At 54.1% G+C, this 13,905-nt stretch overlaps 2 protein-coding genes and 1 non-coding gene across 10 annotated transcripts in view; 1 reads left to right on the top strand and 2 right to left on the bottom strand.

Moving 5' to 3' along the window:
* TADA1 (transcriptional adaptor 1) overlaps positions 1–1,388 on the top strand; it is a 22,446-nt gene extending 21,058 nt beyond the window's left edge. Inside the window, exon 8 of the mRNA XM_060643394.3 lies at positions 1,209–1,388. Coding sequence (XP_060499377.2) covers positions 1,209–1,388 — 180 coding nt within the window. The remainder of the gene's footprint in view (positions 1–1,208) is intronic.
* The window catches only part of POGK (pogo transposable element derived with KRAB domain), a 15,836-nt gene extending 1,931 nt beyond the window's left edge, over positions 1–13,905 (bottom strand). Inside the window, exons 1-6 of one of the 8 annotated variants that reach the window (XM_060643386.3) lie at positions 13,187–13,905; positions 12,001–12,123; positions 11,615–11,748; positions 5,397–5,523; positions 4,524–4,622; positions 1,762–3,253 (exon numbers count right to left, since the gene is read on the bottom strand). In XM_060643386.3, the coding sequence (XP_060499369.1) occupies positions 1,782–3,253; positions 4,524–4,622; positions 5,397–5,523; positions 11,615–11,748; positions 12,001–12,064 (1,896 nt within the window). In that variant the 5' untranslated portion in view covers positions 12,065–12,123; positions 13,187–13,905 and the 3' untranslated portion in view covers positions 1,762–1,781. Of the gene's footprint in view, positions 1–1,761; positions 3,254–4,523; positions 4,623–5,396; positions 5,540–6,252; positions 6,402–11,614; positions 11,749–12,000; positions 12,124–13,010; positions 13,164–13,186 lie in introns of those variants that run through there. The other 7 variants (XM_060643387.3, XM_060643390.3, XM_060643388.3 and 4 more) reach the window with 7 other exon arrangements.
* Positions 10,529–10,662, bottom strand: LOC132686981 (small nucleolar RNA SNORA52). Its single transcript, XR_009613931.1, has one exon. It is a non-coding gene; the product is annotated as a small nucleolar RNA SNORA52 (small nucleolar RNA).

The raw sequence follows: 13,905 nt of genomic DNA, 5'->3' as shown, positions 1-13,905 counted from the left end.
TATTCCATTAGTCAGATTTCCAAATAGAGGAGGAGAACCAGTTTTATGCCCATCTGTCCACTATTAAATCTCCTGTTTGCTGAGAGTCCCTAACTGCTTCTATCACTTCCTCAGTTCACAAAAGGGCAGCTGAACAGAGAACCGGTGGTCAGGATGGGCAGAAGGTCATGGTTGATATCGGACGTAAATGCCTATCTTCACAGCTGCAGCCTCGCCCTGTCTTTTCCCTTTCCTCTTCTGGTAGCCAAGAGCTCAGAAAATTAAAAAAAAAAAAAAAAAAAAAAAAAATGCACAGAAACGTTTAACAAGGAGAGGGAAAAAAACAAAAAGTAGAATAAGACAAGGATTAACAACTCGCTAGAATTCAAAGTTTGACCACGGTTAGCAGAAAAAGGCTGAATTCATGGAGGGGAAGGGTAGGGGACATGAGAGGGACAGAAAAAGCAATTTTGGTGATTCGAATTGAACACTGAGAACTCCTCCTTGACTCCACCGTTATACGAGGGGTCCCAGAATCACAGCGGGGTTCGGCAGTATGAGTACAATTTGATTTGAGGGCAGGGAAGGAGACCTACGTCCCTCTTGCACTTGTACAGCGAGGAGTGAGGTGAAAGATTTCGGTTAGCATTTCCTTTGGAGGAAAAAGCAACTCGGATGGGACCCCTTAGTTACGCTGTAAAAGGAAGAAGACACGTCAAGACGGTTTTAGGGCCTCCGTAAAGGAAGGAATGACCTTCTTCACACTAAACGTTGTGTCTAGGGAAAAAAATTAATTGACAGGGGAAATGAGAGCAAGAGGGTGAAATGAATTGCTTGCTCCTTCTGTAGGTTTCCCGCTGTGCCTGGCTGGCTGTTCTCCCCCAAGGTGTGTGTGCTGGGGGGGTGGTACGTGTTAAGTTCACATCCACTAGAGCTGTTAGTCCCCGTCCCCCACTTCCTCTTGAAGCTGCCCTTCTATAGTCAACTCTGAAAATTCCAGACCTTTTGCTCTCAGTCCTCAGACCTTATTCGTGGTAGTCTTAGCTATGTGCCCTGTTTTCTTTTCTTTCTTTCTTTTTCTTTTTTTTTTTTTTTGGTGCCGAGATTCAATTTAGAAATATATCCTTTCGGACATCAGTGGACAAGCAATTACTGCAATTGCTCCCACCACCCATGTGAAGGTCATTATGAGAATAAGATACTGTTTAAAAACTCTTTTGAATGCCTAGGGAGAAGCAGACCTACGCTATCGTTTTTCTGTGCCAAGTGGGCTCCCGAGCAGACCACGCGAAGTCTGGGCGCGGAGGCCCCAGCGCCCGGTGCTCTCCCCGTACCGCCGGCCGGCCCCGGAGGCCAGCGGAAGGGAGCACGGCCGTTCCAAGCGTGTCAGATACACACCCCGGCCCTGACGTTCCCCGGGATTTATAAGGGGAAGGAAAAAGCTGGCTCTTCAGACCAAATTCTTTGCGGACTGAGCAACGTCAGACAGACCACGCTCCTTCAGGCCCAAATAATTTGAACACGACAGCCCTCAGATTCAGCGTTCTGGCAGCTCACTCCTTGTGGGGAGGGCCAGGCCTCAGAGCAAAACACCCACAAAGTAAGCCAGGCAACGGCACTTGGACCTCAAGGAGAGCTGACGGCCTCTGATCCGTGGTACGGCAGCCCAGGCTTGAGAGTTCTCGGAGGCACAGAAAATCACGGCAAGGGGGAAGGTGTCCGCGGAACACGAACAGGCCTGTCCGTGAAGGTGCGGGGCGCGTGCGTGTGCCTGCGGGTTACCTGGGCTCTCCCCTCAGCGGTCAGTTGCCCTCTGGCGCGCTCTCGGTATCGCATTCTCTGGGTCCCTCCCCTCCTCCCGGCAGCTCGCTCTCGATCTCCCACAGGACGTCGTCTTCGTCTTCCAGATTGCTGGAGATGTGGCACTTCTTGAAGCCCTGGACGATGGATTCGCTGGAGATGCTGTTCCACGCGACCATGACCCACTCCAGGAAGAGGCCCAGGGGCGGCTTCTTGGCGTTCCCGGTGGGGCTCAGCGCCAGGTTCCCGGCCAGGAGCCAGTTAGAGTACTGGGCCCGGACGCTGTCGTTGAGCGGCTTGTAGACCACCACGTCCAGCACCTGCAGCTGCGAGGTCAGGCCTCCGGGGATGATGACCATGTCGGTGTTCATGCTCTCCATGGAGCTCTTCACGGAATCCGTGGCGTGGCCGCGGAAGCCGTTCAGGATCAGCATCCCTCGCTGCTTGGGCGCCGCGCCGGTCCTCCGACGCCACACCACTTCCAACCAGTCCTGCATCAAGTCCTCCGTCATCCACCCGTACCGGTGGCAGCGGATCTCCATCCCGCTGGGGAACTTCCCGGGGGGGATGTACGTGCCCCTCAAGATGATGTACGGGGGCAGCTTCCTCCCGTCTGCCAAGACACCCAGCATCGCCGTGATCTTCAGCTTCTCCCTGCCCGGCGTCTTGACCAAGACGGGCTTCTCGCCCTGGTTGTCCACGGTCACCCGCGAGGGCACCTCTAGACAAATGGGCGTCTCGTCGGCGTTCCCCATCTGCGCCACCTGGTAGTCGTGCGCCCTGCGCAGGGCCAGCACGCTCCGCTGGTAGGTGACGAGCTTCTCCGTCAGGTCTTCGGGCAGCTGCTGGGGCACCGGCACCTTATGCCGCAGGGACAAGTCATACCTTCGCATCATTCTTCGACACCAACCCAAGCTGGCTTTGAACCCCTTCTCCGGAATGTTCATTTCCTGGGCGATCTCGAGGGCTTTCAGCTGCATGGCCTCCCTGGTGATAGGGTCCCCTTTGGCCTGCATGTACCTGACGTACTCGGCCACGCGCTGGTCCACCAGGGCAAAGCGCCCGTTCTTGGGGCCGCGGAACGCCCGCCGCATGGCGTGGGCGTTCTGCAGCTGCGGCTTCACTTTGCGCCAGTCCCGAACGTTCTTTTCCAGCACTCCAAACTGCTTGGCAGCCTGGCAGTTATTGGTGCTCTCAGCATATTCCACCACCATGAGCTTGAACCCCGCGTCGTAACTGCGCCGCATGCCCCTGCTGAACTGAAACTTCCCGGCAATATCGTCCGCAGAGAGGTCGTACCCCGGGAAGCCCATGGCCATGTAGAAGGGGTACCCCTCACTCCACTCGGGCAGCTCCGTGAGGTCCCGAGGCAGGCGGAGGCCAAAGCCGTCCAGGTGCTGTGGCTGAGGAAAGTGGGGGGTGGCGCTCATCGGACCCGCCCAGTCCGGGGGCTTGACGTCAGTCTCTTCATTTTCTAGGAGACAAACAGGGAGGGGCGAACATAACGACAGTAAGAAAAATGCCTCCTGGCCTATCCCGATTTCCTGGGTCAAGACGCTAAGAATACCTTAATCTGAGGTTCACCCAAAGGAGGCCCTTTAGTAACAGATGACGTTCCCCTAAGTCCTACGGATCGCCACACCTACTTCCCACAATACCTGTGTATCGCTACTCCTTCTTTGCAGGTGGAGCTACAGAAGTGAAGTAATACATCAAGGGAGCTGAGCCACGAAGTGCCAGAGCTGGGACTTGAACACAGGTCCCAACCTGGGATCACACGATCATTTTGTGGGCCACGCTTTGGTCAAAACGGTTTTTGTGGGCGTGAGAAGCCAAATGTAACCCATACAGTAGGTCCAGAATTTAGATGCACTGCTAAAGGGATGGCCTGGCTCACGTCCCTTACGCCAAGAAAATCCATAGCAAAAGCATACTTCGTCCCCTCACACCAATGTCAGAACTTCTATATTTACAAAGTGGTCACAGAAACAACAGGACTTGGGAAGACAGCGTGTCTCACCCAAACTAAGATGCCATCAGTTGCAAGATACACCATGGGAAAAGAAAAAAAAAAGAATGCCATCAATTTTAAGAGGAGTTCTCAATTTCAGAGATGTTAATGTGGTGGGCGGGGCGAAGCATGTCTTAGAATCAATGAAATATGGCATTTCAAACTCTTCCCTATAGAGAGAAGGTGAATAAAATCACTGGCTGCTTAGAAGCTGTATTTAGCCAACTGTTATCCTAACTATGTTGTTGATAAAGGGCCATGTGCTTCTCGGACGTACCTACTCACACATGTACTACAGCTGCTCTTGCTTTTTCTATCCAAGAAGAGATGGACAAGAAACCAGGGTAAATCGCCCCGGCCAGGTGCTTTGTCGCATTACTTTCCTTAGTCTTCAAACGTATATGGTGTGCTACTGAGGTGGCCTCCTTCACCCAGCATGTGCACAGGACCAAACGCCATACAGACTTCAATTTACTTCATGCGCGTACAAGGATGCACATTGAGACTTATTACCCACTGCTGACGGAGGAAGAAATGGAGGCTCAGAGAGGTGAATGAAGTGGCCTGAAGTCACACAGCACTAGAAAGATTTTGAACATCCAAAGCCCATCATCTTTCTGCCTCATAACCTTGCCTCAACTCTTAAACACCCCACACGAGGTACATGGAAACTTAAAGTCCAGGTTCACAATACTCCCACTGGATGGATGCCGGGGTGATTTCATTGTAGTACCTGCCAAGGTTCCTCCTTGGAGCTGCCATTCATCAGAATTCTGAGACTCCTCGTCACCTTCCAACCGAGTGATCATGTCTGGCTTAGGGAATGGGAATTCTGTTTATAGGAAATAAAACAGGTAATAGCTGTGCGTTCCTGCCTCGGAGCCCTGCCAAAATCAGTACTTTATGCTACTTAAGGAATCCCTCCCCCACCCCGACACACACACACACACACACTCTCTCCATGTGGAGGTTTACAAAAGCCAGGGGGAAAGGGCCGAGGGGTAACGAAAGAAAAAACATGATAGGAAAGATGTCTGTCCAAGGGAATTTAGGGATCTCTGCTAATGAGGGCTGGTGCTAGCAACAACAAAAACAACTTCATTTAGCAGGATGCAGTCCCTGACCTATTGAACCTTCTGGTACCTAGATGAGAAACTAGGAAGTCCCTCCAGCTGGTTACGTTCTAATGATACGGATCATCAATGCCGGGAGGGGAACGAGGATTCTTTGGGGCTGAGTTCCCAGGCGTCTGAGGCTGACGGGGTAACAATGAAGTCTGCCTTCCCTCCTGAGGAACATATGAAACACAGGCCCAGATCTGTGGTGACATTTCTTAGGTTAGGTCTTTTTTTTTTTTTTTTTTTTTTTGACGTGAATGCCTAGGTTGAGTGAGGATGGCTCTGAGAGCTGGCGCAAGTTGCTGAGTAGAAGGACACAATATTTATATCCTGCCGAAGTCAAAAACAGGAAATCAAATGGGCACAGGCACTGAGGGGACAGAGTCCAAGTTCAGGAGAAAGGGATGTTGGAGACACCAGAGAAGAGACATGGAAACAATTCTCTGGGCTCAGAGCTTCCAGGAGACAAAGAAAAAACAAAGCTTTACCCAGGGACAGGACAGTTTCATAATTCATCCTCATGACTTCCCGGTAGAGGGCCTTTTGTTGCTCCGTCAAAACTTCCCACTCCTCATCGGAAAAATATATGGCCACCTCATCGAATAGGGCCGGCACCTGGAACAGGGAACAACTAATAGGCATAAGCAGACACAGACTCACACACCTTCATCTCACAGGGGAGGGGGCTCTGACCGGGGGACACGGTCCATCCACACTCACTAGGCGAGTGGGGGCCAAACAAGGACACGGCACAGGTCCCGCACGCCCTGCGTAGGGTCGCTTACCGCCTCGGTTCACAGAGGAGGAGAGCAGCACCCTGAGAAGAAAACTCCCCAGCAGCGATCACCAGATCGGGACACACGCTGCAGGGCCAGCCGATCTGGGCTCAGCCCCGGCTCCAGATTCAGGAGCAACCGCTCCCAAGTCAACACCCTGAGGCAGTTCCCCCACCAAAATACACACACCCAGCCACCCCCCTGCCCTCCCCCAAGTCACAGATCCCCGGCCCGGCATGGGGGCGGGGGGGCAGCTCCTGGGCACCATTCTCCATTTCCTGGGGTACCAGCTCTAGCATTTGACTCAGAACCCAAAGCCCAGGGAGGAGCCAGTGAGAGAGGGGGCCTCATCCTGCCTTTTCCAATCTGCAAGAGCAAGAGTAGGAGGAGAGAAGAGCTAATTAGAGCTTAAATTTATGTAATGAAACAGCAGAGCAAACGAGCTGCTTTGATGCCTAGACCTTCGGCCAAGGACAAAGGCAGCTCTCCTTCCCTTCTCCCCACTGACCCCGCTCCCCCACCCCTGTGGGAGGGGCCGGGCCACCCAAACCAACCTCCTCCTGTTTACTCGACTCTGCTCTTCTTTTTGCCGTGTCGTTTCTTTCAGTCATTAAAAATCCCACTCCAAAGTTCATCATACTCGGTGGTAAGAAATCACTGGGCCGGGGTTTCAGGATTACTGCTTTCAAAGCTATTCCCCAAGGCCGAATCCAGAGCCTGGGTGATCATGAGACTGTTTTTTCACCAGCTTAGGAAATTAGCATCTGCACAGCATGTAGCCTCTTCAGGTGTCCTGCCATCAGTCATTTGGACACACTGGACTTTCTCCTTATTCCCCAAGTCCATGTCCTCCCTTCCCACTCACGGCACTCTACAAGTAGGGAGTACTTCCCAGGAAAGGCTGTGTCTGCTTCATCTGTTTTCCCCAACAACCTCATTTCACCAAGGAGGAAACGGGCTCGGAGAGGCCTCGTTGCTACTGTAAGTCACACAGCCAACAAATGGCAGGGTTGAGATGGGGACCTAGCACTGTCTGAGTTCAAGGCTCCAGCTCCTACAAAGAGCAAAGTGGCCTCCCTGGCGACCAGCCCTTCACTCTCCCCTACCTCTGTGCTCAGTGGTTCTCAGCGCTTGCTGTTTCCTGAGCAAACCGTTCTTTTACCTTTCGCGTCCCCCCCACATGGCTCTCCCACTGCCTCAGAGGTCCTCCCCATTCTTGGCCTGGCTGACACCCACCCACCCATCTTCCAAGACTTAGCCCAGATGTGCCGTTCCCTGGGAAGCTCACCCTGACGGGGGTTGTGCGCCCACTACACATCCCTGTGGCACCCTGGGCTCCACACTACCGTGGCACTTATCACAACGCAGTATTCTCTTGGTTTACTTGTCTGCTTCTTACAGTAGAATTCAAGCTCATTGAGGGCAAAACCTATGTTTATTCCATCTCCCTAAACTTAGGACACTTCTTGTAGATAGTAATCACTTAAGAAAGTATTTTTTAAGTTTATGTATTTATTTAGAGAGAGCCAGAAACAGTGTGAGCAGGGGAGGGGCAGAGGGGGAGGGGCAGAGAGAGAGGGAGAGAGAGAGAATCCCAAGCAGGCTCCTCGCCATCAGCACAGAGTCCGAGGCAGGGCTCGAACTCACAAACCACAACACCACGACCTGAGCCGAAACCAAGAGTTTAACCGACTGAGTGAGCCACCCAGGTGCCCCCAAAATGTATATTTGAATAAAAGATTTAAGCAAACGATATCCAAATTTCCTTTCTCTTGTTCCACTTAGAATAGTTTCAAATAATCATTAAATTTAGTCTCTTACAAAACCAAGCTTCCTCTTTGGAGTAAGTGTGAAATCCTAGGAGGTAAAAAGGGATGAATCTCCAGGCTTTCCTCAGACCTTCATCAATCTGGAAAGCCTGTCAGCCAGGAATTTTCCACCCCACCCCTTCTCACTTCCCAGCCTTTTGAACAACTCTCCTTTTGGCCTTTTCTCTCCCTAGGAAATTCCAGATCCAGGCCATACCTATTTATAGTCCCTTTCCCTTTGCTGACAAAACGGGACACAGGACTGGCTACGCCGGTCATTTCAGAGGGGCTACTGACACTCACAGAAGTAAAACATCCTAGGCCTGGTAAAAATCTCAGGAGCCCCGAAGTTGTAAGGTGGCTGCAGGGCGACTGGTGCCAGGTTCACGTCCTCATATTTACGGCTGAGCCACAGAGGATCTTCAAACAAGCCCACATTATACTCCAAGACGCACAGTCCAGTGGCTTAGAAATTCTCCTCACAGCAACCCTCTGTGAGAAGTGAGCGAGCCTTCAGCCAGGCCCCGTGGCGCAGGCCTCCTCTCTCTCCACAGAGGCTTTTCATCCGGCCGAGCACAGCAGAAGGTAAACAGGGCCTGCCCCGGGCAAAACTCCGGAGTCGGGAGGCCCTTTCTTGGCCTCACAGGTAGGGACCCTCCGTCCCTGTCCTCCTCCCTTCCCTCAGAAGACCCAGGATGCATCAGACAGGTGTTCTTCCTTCGGCCTGCAGGTACTGCCCTGCTCTGCCGGCAAGTGGGCATTCCAGAGCCCATCTCCAAGGGGAACTGTCAGGAAGTACCTACACCCCGCACAGCCGCACGCTGGCGAAGCTGTGTAACGAAGGTCTCAGAGCAGACGGCCGTTACCAGTGCACGAGAGAGCACCTGCGTGGGGCACTCCCTCTTGCGTGTTGAAATAATTTTCTTATTGAATCCTTGAAGTAATAATAAAGAAATGGGAGTCACTACCCCACTTCTATGGGTGAGGAAACAGCTGCTAAATGACTTGCCCACAGTCACAGAGTCAGAAAGTCTGACTCCAGGGGCGCCTGGGTGGCTCAGTCGGCTAAGCGTCCAACTTGGGCTCAGGTCATGATCTCGCGGTTCCTGGGTTCAAGCCCCCGCATCAGGCTCTGTGCTGACAGCTCAGAGCCTGGAGCCTGCTTCGGATCCTGTACCTTCCTCTGTCTCTGTCCCTCCCCCACTCGTACTCTGTCTCTCGAAAATGAATAAACGTGAAATAAGTAATAAATAAATAAATAGTCTGACTCCAAAGCCCAGACTTTTTCAGCAGGCCACTTAGCACGCAGACTGTAGTGAGCCTTGGCCCTCGCAAGAGAGATGGGCAAGGGACCTGTCCCGCAGAGCTCCCGGGGAGAGAACTACACCCCTCAGCACTGCTCACCACGGCCTCTGGCTGGCCGGCCCCGGGGCCTGCCCTACTTCTCTCACCTTCTCTGCTTCCAGCTCCGGGAGCTGTTCCAACTCTGCACAGGAGCGTTCCTCTCGGGTGCTTCCGTTCCTGCTTTCCCTGTGTCTGGAGTGCAAGCCCTCTCTCCTCCCTTGGCCAGTGCCACTTATGAACGAGACTCAGCTCGGGGTACATTCCTCTTTTTCTCTACTTGAAACTCTATTTCTATTCCAATTCTCCTGTGGAATATTATCCTAATATATAGCACAGTTCTCATGTTGGAAAGGCTTTTATTGATCACCCTAACACAATTCTTTACAACCACAATACATATTTAAGGAACAGATTCATTTCTTTTCTTTCCCTAGTTCAATGCCCTAGAACAGGGTTTTTCAACATCAGCACTATGGACATTTTGGGCCAGATAATTCTTTGTCACGAGGGCTGTCCTGTGCATTGGAGATGTTTAGCAGTGTCCGTGGCCTCTCCCCAGGAGATGCCTAGTAGGATCTCCCACTCCCCAACCCCCACCCAAATCACAAGAGCCAAAAATGTCTCCAGATATTGCCAAATGTCCCCAGAAGGGAAACAGGCCTGGGAGCCAACCTGCCCACTGCTTAAGACCAGGTCCGTGCTTGCCCCCTGAACAAAGCCTCTTGACTTCTCCAGCTGAATGAGACCCTGCTCTTGAGCTGACTTCACCCACTGCACTCTGAATATTGTACTATGAATTATGTTCACTTCTTCACCTTCCTTGCGAGACTGGCAACACCAGGAGACTAGGGATCTTGCCTTAACACCACCGCTGTGCTCGATAACCGTGGACAGGGGGCAGACCGCCTGGAGCCCGCAAAAACCAGCCCCCCTCTTCCAGCGACCTCCTTCCTTCCCAGCTAAGAATGGCCTTCGCCTTGCTCCCTTCTCACTGTTCCGACAACACTTAAACGTCCACCTTTACTGCACCCATTTTCCAAGGTTCTCCATGCTATCTAGAGGTTCTGGGTTGGCCAATTTAGCCTTAAAGCCCAGGGTTTCTACTGCCTTGAGGTCTTGCTGCAGGCTAAGTGGGACTGACTCCTGTCCTCGAAGGTCTCCCCAGCTGCGAGGATCAGAACTAGAGAGGCCGTGGGGGTGAGCAGAGAACACAAAAAGAAAATGGCAGTGCAGCCTACAGAGCCAGACTGAAAACCCAGAGCCTGGTGGTGTACTGTGTTTCATCGAGGTATGACACACATACAATAAAATGCACTGCTTTTAAGGGTCCAGCTTGAGAGACATTTATTTTTTTAAGGACACATGTCAGCGTACATGTGTAACTCTGGGGCAAAGTAGATAACCTCTCTGCTCCCCAGTTCTCTTGTGTGGGAGGGGAGCTGGACCGGACATTTGGGAGAGCCATGTTTCTATGAATACCAATCTCTTACTGGAAACAAAGGAATAGAATGGATACTGATAATGTTCATACACAGGACTCGCCGGAGAAAAGGAATGCAACTTGTTGCATATTTAAAGTTTTTACCATTCATGCCTAAATGTCATGATGTCCGGGATGTACTGTGAATAATTATACACGATTATAAGGATAAATATCTCTTGCACTTACATCACTCCCCCCCCCCCCCCCCGGGGTGTCCAGAAGTGGCCCGGGCACAGGCGCGCTGAAGCCTGTTCACTTTTCTGGGGGAGGCTTCTACAGCTCTCTGGCGCACGAGCAAAACCTGGCAGGCCCCAGGCAGACTGGCGGGGATTAGGATGGGCCACGCTGCATTTATATTTTTATAAATTTACTCTAATTCTATCACACGCTTCTGTTTGGATACGTTCCATATTCTCTGCTGCCTACCACCCCAATCCCTCGATTCGGGCAGGCTGATGATGCCGCTCTCCTGTGTGTGCTCTCACAAGACGTCCTCACACAGAACCGACTGAAGCTCTCCTCCTGTCAGCTCAGTGCCCCAAGTCTTATTTAAAAAGGTTCCCTTCAGCCAGCAGTGGGTGTAAAAGACTCTCTCCTTCCCAAACTTCAGTGACGTTCCTCTGGGCCCTCTTCCCTACCAGGCCTCCGCGGGGGCTCCCCTCCTGTCCTCAGCCTGCCCGGCCCAGTTTTAGCAAGAATCCTGCTTTACTTTACCTTAGAAAGATTCTCCCACCTTTGACAGCTGATCACCCTAGTCTGCCTTTAGCAAGAATCCCCCTATTCTTGAGGTCTCCTCTTAGTAACTTCTCACACACTCCGGATCCCTGGCTGGAAATCCCTGCTTGTCTCACTGTATTCAGTGTTGAGCCCCAGCTCTCTCCCACTGTAAGAGTCCTGACAGCCATCTCAACAGTCCCGACCAACCTTCCTTACCGTCTTCACAAGCGTCAGAGTAATTTTTTCTTTAACAGAGGTCAGCAAACATTTAGCTGGTGTCTGCAACATGCCTGGCACTAAGTAAAACGTAGGGGATTCAGAGGCACAGGAGAGAGGCAAGCCTCTCAGATTTCCAGTCCGAACGACGATAAGCCACATGGCTGAAGAGACTGTTCCCATAACCAGCTCCATTCTTCACAGTGCCTTTTAAAGCCACAGGACTGTTTTCTCAGGAATGCAAACATACCGGGCTGGGCTGGGCTATTTTTACTTCCTATGCTTGACTGAGGAGGAGACTTAAAACAAGCCTGGCTCCCAGACCTCTCCTCACAGCTGTGTGGACCCATCTTCCTACTTACCCAACCACCTTCTGAGCAGATCCGGACTTTCTGCATATCTGTGGGGCCATCCTCCAGTTCCCGACTCTGAATCTCTTCTTCCTCTTCTTCTTCTTTCAGGGTCAAATTGAGAGTGTAGGCTGTGGAATCCATCTCTGCAAGCAAGATTCAGTTGAGAAAAATCAGGCACTAGTGTGAACTCCCCGAAGCCTGGGATGGGGGCTGCCTGTGCAAACCTCTTATCCCCAAGCACTGTTCAGGCTGGAATAAGGGAAGGAAGAGTCAGGCCTGGGGAGGAAGGGCTTTAGGAAAAGCACCAGGAAGCTGGAAGGTGGCATATTAATTATGTTAAGAGGGGCTGCAGGCAGATAGTGTACCTGACTGCCTTCATATATTAAAAAGGCTACCTGTGGAAGAGACCAGGCTGGTTCTGTAGAGACCCAGGGGCAGAACGGGCTGGTGGGTAAACATTCCTGGGAGAGGTTTTAAGAGTGCTTTGAAAGGCAGAACTTTCTCACAGCCAGTGCCACCTGAACATGAAATAAGCGGCAGGAGAGGGGTGTTAGCTGCTTTACCAATGAAGATGTCTGAACACAGCCCCGACACTTGCTCAACTGGGTTCTCCCTACAGGCCAGTTAAGCACCTGGAAGTTGGCTGGCCCAGAATACCCATCACCTGGATTTTCCAAAGCTAAAGATTTTGTCCATGAGCCGGTTCAGAAAATAGTCATTCTGCCTTAGGAGGTTTTCCAAACCCGAGATTCAGTGACACACAGTGAGGTGTGTGCCTGGATACCCGAGAAGGTGCAGAAATCTGTTAGGGCCCACCCCCACCGGGAAATGCCTCCGTGGCGAAAAGAATATTCTCTTGGGTCCAGCTGTAGGCCAATACAAAGGGCCGCGCTCCTGCCCTCTAGGGGCGCGGGCAACTCCTAGGTGTGGAGTGAGTGTGCATCTTGTGGGCCGCATCCTCCCGGGCTCCGAAAGAAAAGATCCTTCCAGAGTTCAGTGTGCTTCTCCGGTATTGCCAAAAGGGACGGGCGAACACGGCAAGGCTAGGTCAGGGGCGGGCGGAAAAGGCTTCAGATCCCCGGAGCTGGGGCCCAAACTTGCCGCCGCCTCCCCCGCCCTCTCCCGGGCAGGAGGTGGGGGCGGAGGCGGCACCGCCCCGCAGCAAAGGTGCCCGCGGCGAGGTGCCCGCGGCCAGGGCCGCGGCCGCCGCCGCCGCCGCCCACCCGCCCGCGGCCCCGCGCCCCGCCCGCAGCCGCCGCGCCCCCGGGCGCGCTCGGATATCTCCAGCCATCTTGTCCCATTTCCCTTTCTCCGCGGCCCCGCGCCGGGAGCGCTCCCGCCGCCCCCGGCTCCCGCCGCCCCCGGCCCGCCTCCCCGCCGGGCCCCCTCCCCGTCCCCGGCGCACCTGCCGGGCGGCCGGAGCCGGCGCCGCCTGCCACCAGGCGGGCCCGCAACAAAGGCGACGGCGGCCGCCGCAGCTGCAGCCTCGCGCCCCCGCCCCTGCCGCCGCCGCGCAGCCCCGGAGCCGCGGGAAGGGCCGCGCCGCCCCGGGCCTCCGGCCCGCCGCCCGCGCGCACTCACCGAGCGGCCGGGACGCGGGCCGGGGCCGCGGGAGGAGACGCCGAGGGCTCCGGCCCCGCTGTCACAGCGCCATCCCTGCCGCCTCTCCGGCTTCCCGTGCGCGCGGCCCCTCGGGAGGGAGCGGGGAGGACACGTGGTGGGAGGAGGAGGGTCCGGCCGCGAGCTGAGGGTGTTGGGAGGAGAGGGGAGGAGCGCGGCTGATGTCAGCGGGCCTCGGCGGCGCCGGGAGACGGCGCCCGCGCCAGCTCCGGACCCTCCTCCCGGCGCGGTTTCCGGCAGGTCCGCGCGGCACTCTCCTCCCGGCGGAGTTCTCGACCCTCCTCGCGGCTCCTGGCCGGCCAGCGGCGCCGTGCCCTCCACCCTCCCCGTTTCCCCCGCGGTCGTCGGCTTCCCGTGCGCTGTGGGCGCCCTCGGCGGGCAAGAGGCAGGAAGGGCATAAAGGATTTCTGCTTTAGCAGAGTGTGTGACCTGGGAGCATTTATCCCTGTGCTGATTTGCATTCACCGGTGGTTTGCATCTGCTGGGGTGCGCACTCAAGGCAGGCTCGCCACGCTTCAAGGGACGCGTTAGGAAGAGTAGACCAAGGGGGCTGAAGAGGGGTCCTGGATCTTTGCCGAACCGTGCTCGGATTCTGGCAAGCATAGGTCCAGAACTTCGTTCATAGTATATACGAAGAAGGAACTTCCTGATAGGAGTACTGCTAAAGCCCAAGCTTGTAA

Source organism: Panthera onca, chromosome F1 (genome assembly GCF_046562875.1).
Source record: "Panthera onca isolate mPanOnc1 chromosome F1, mPanOnc1 haplotype 2, whole genome shotgun sequence".
NCBI classification, from domain to species: Eukaryota; Metazoa; Chordata; class Mammalia; order Carnivora; family Felidae; genus Panthera; species Panthera onca.
This window is presented reverse-complemented; position numbering and strand designations above follow the sequence as displayed.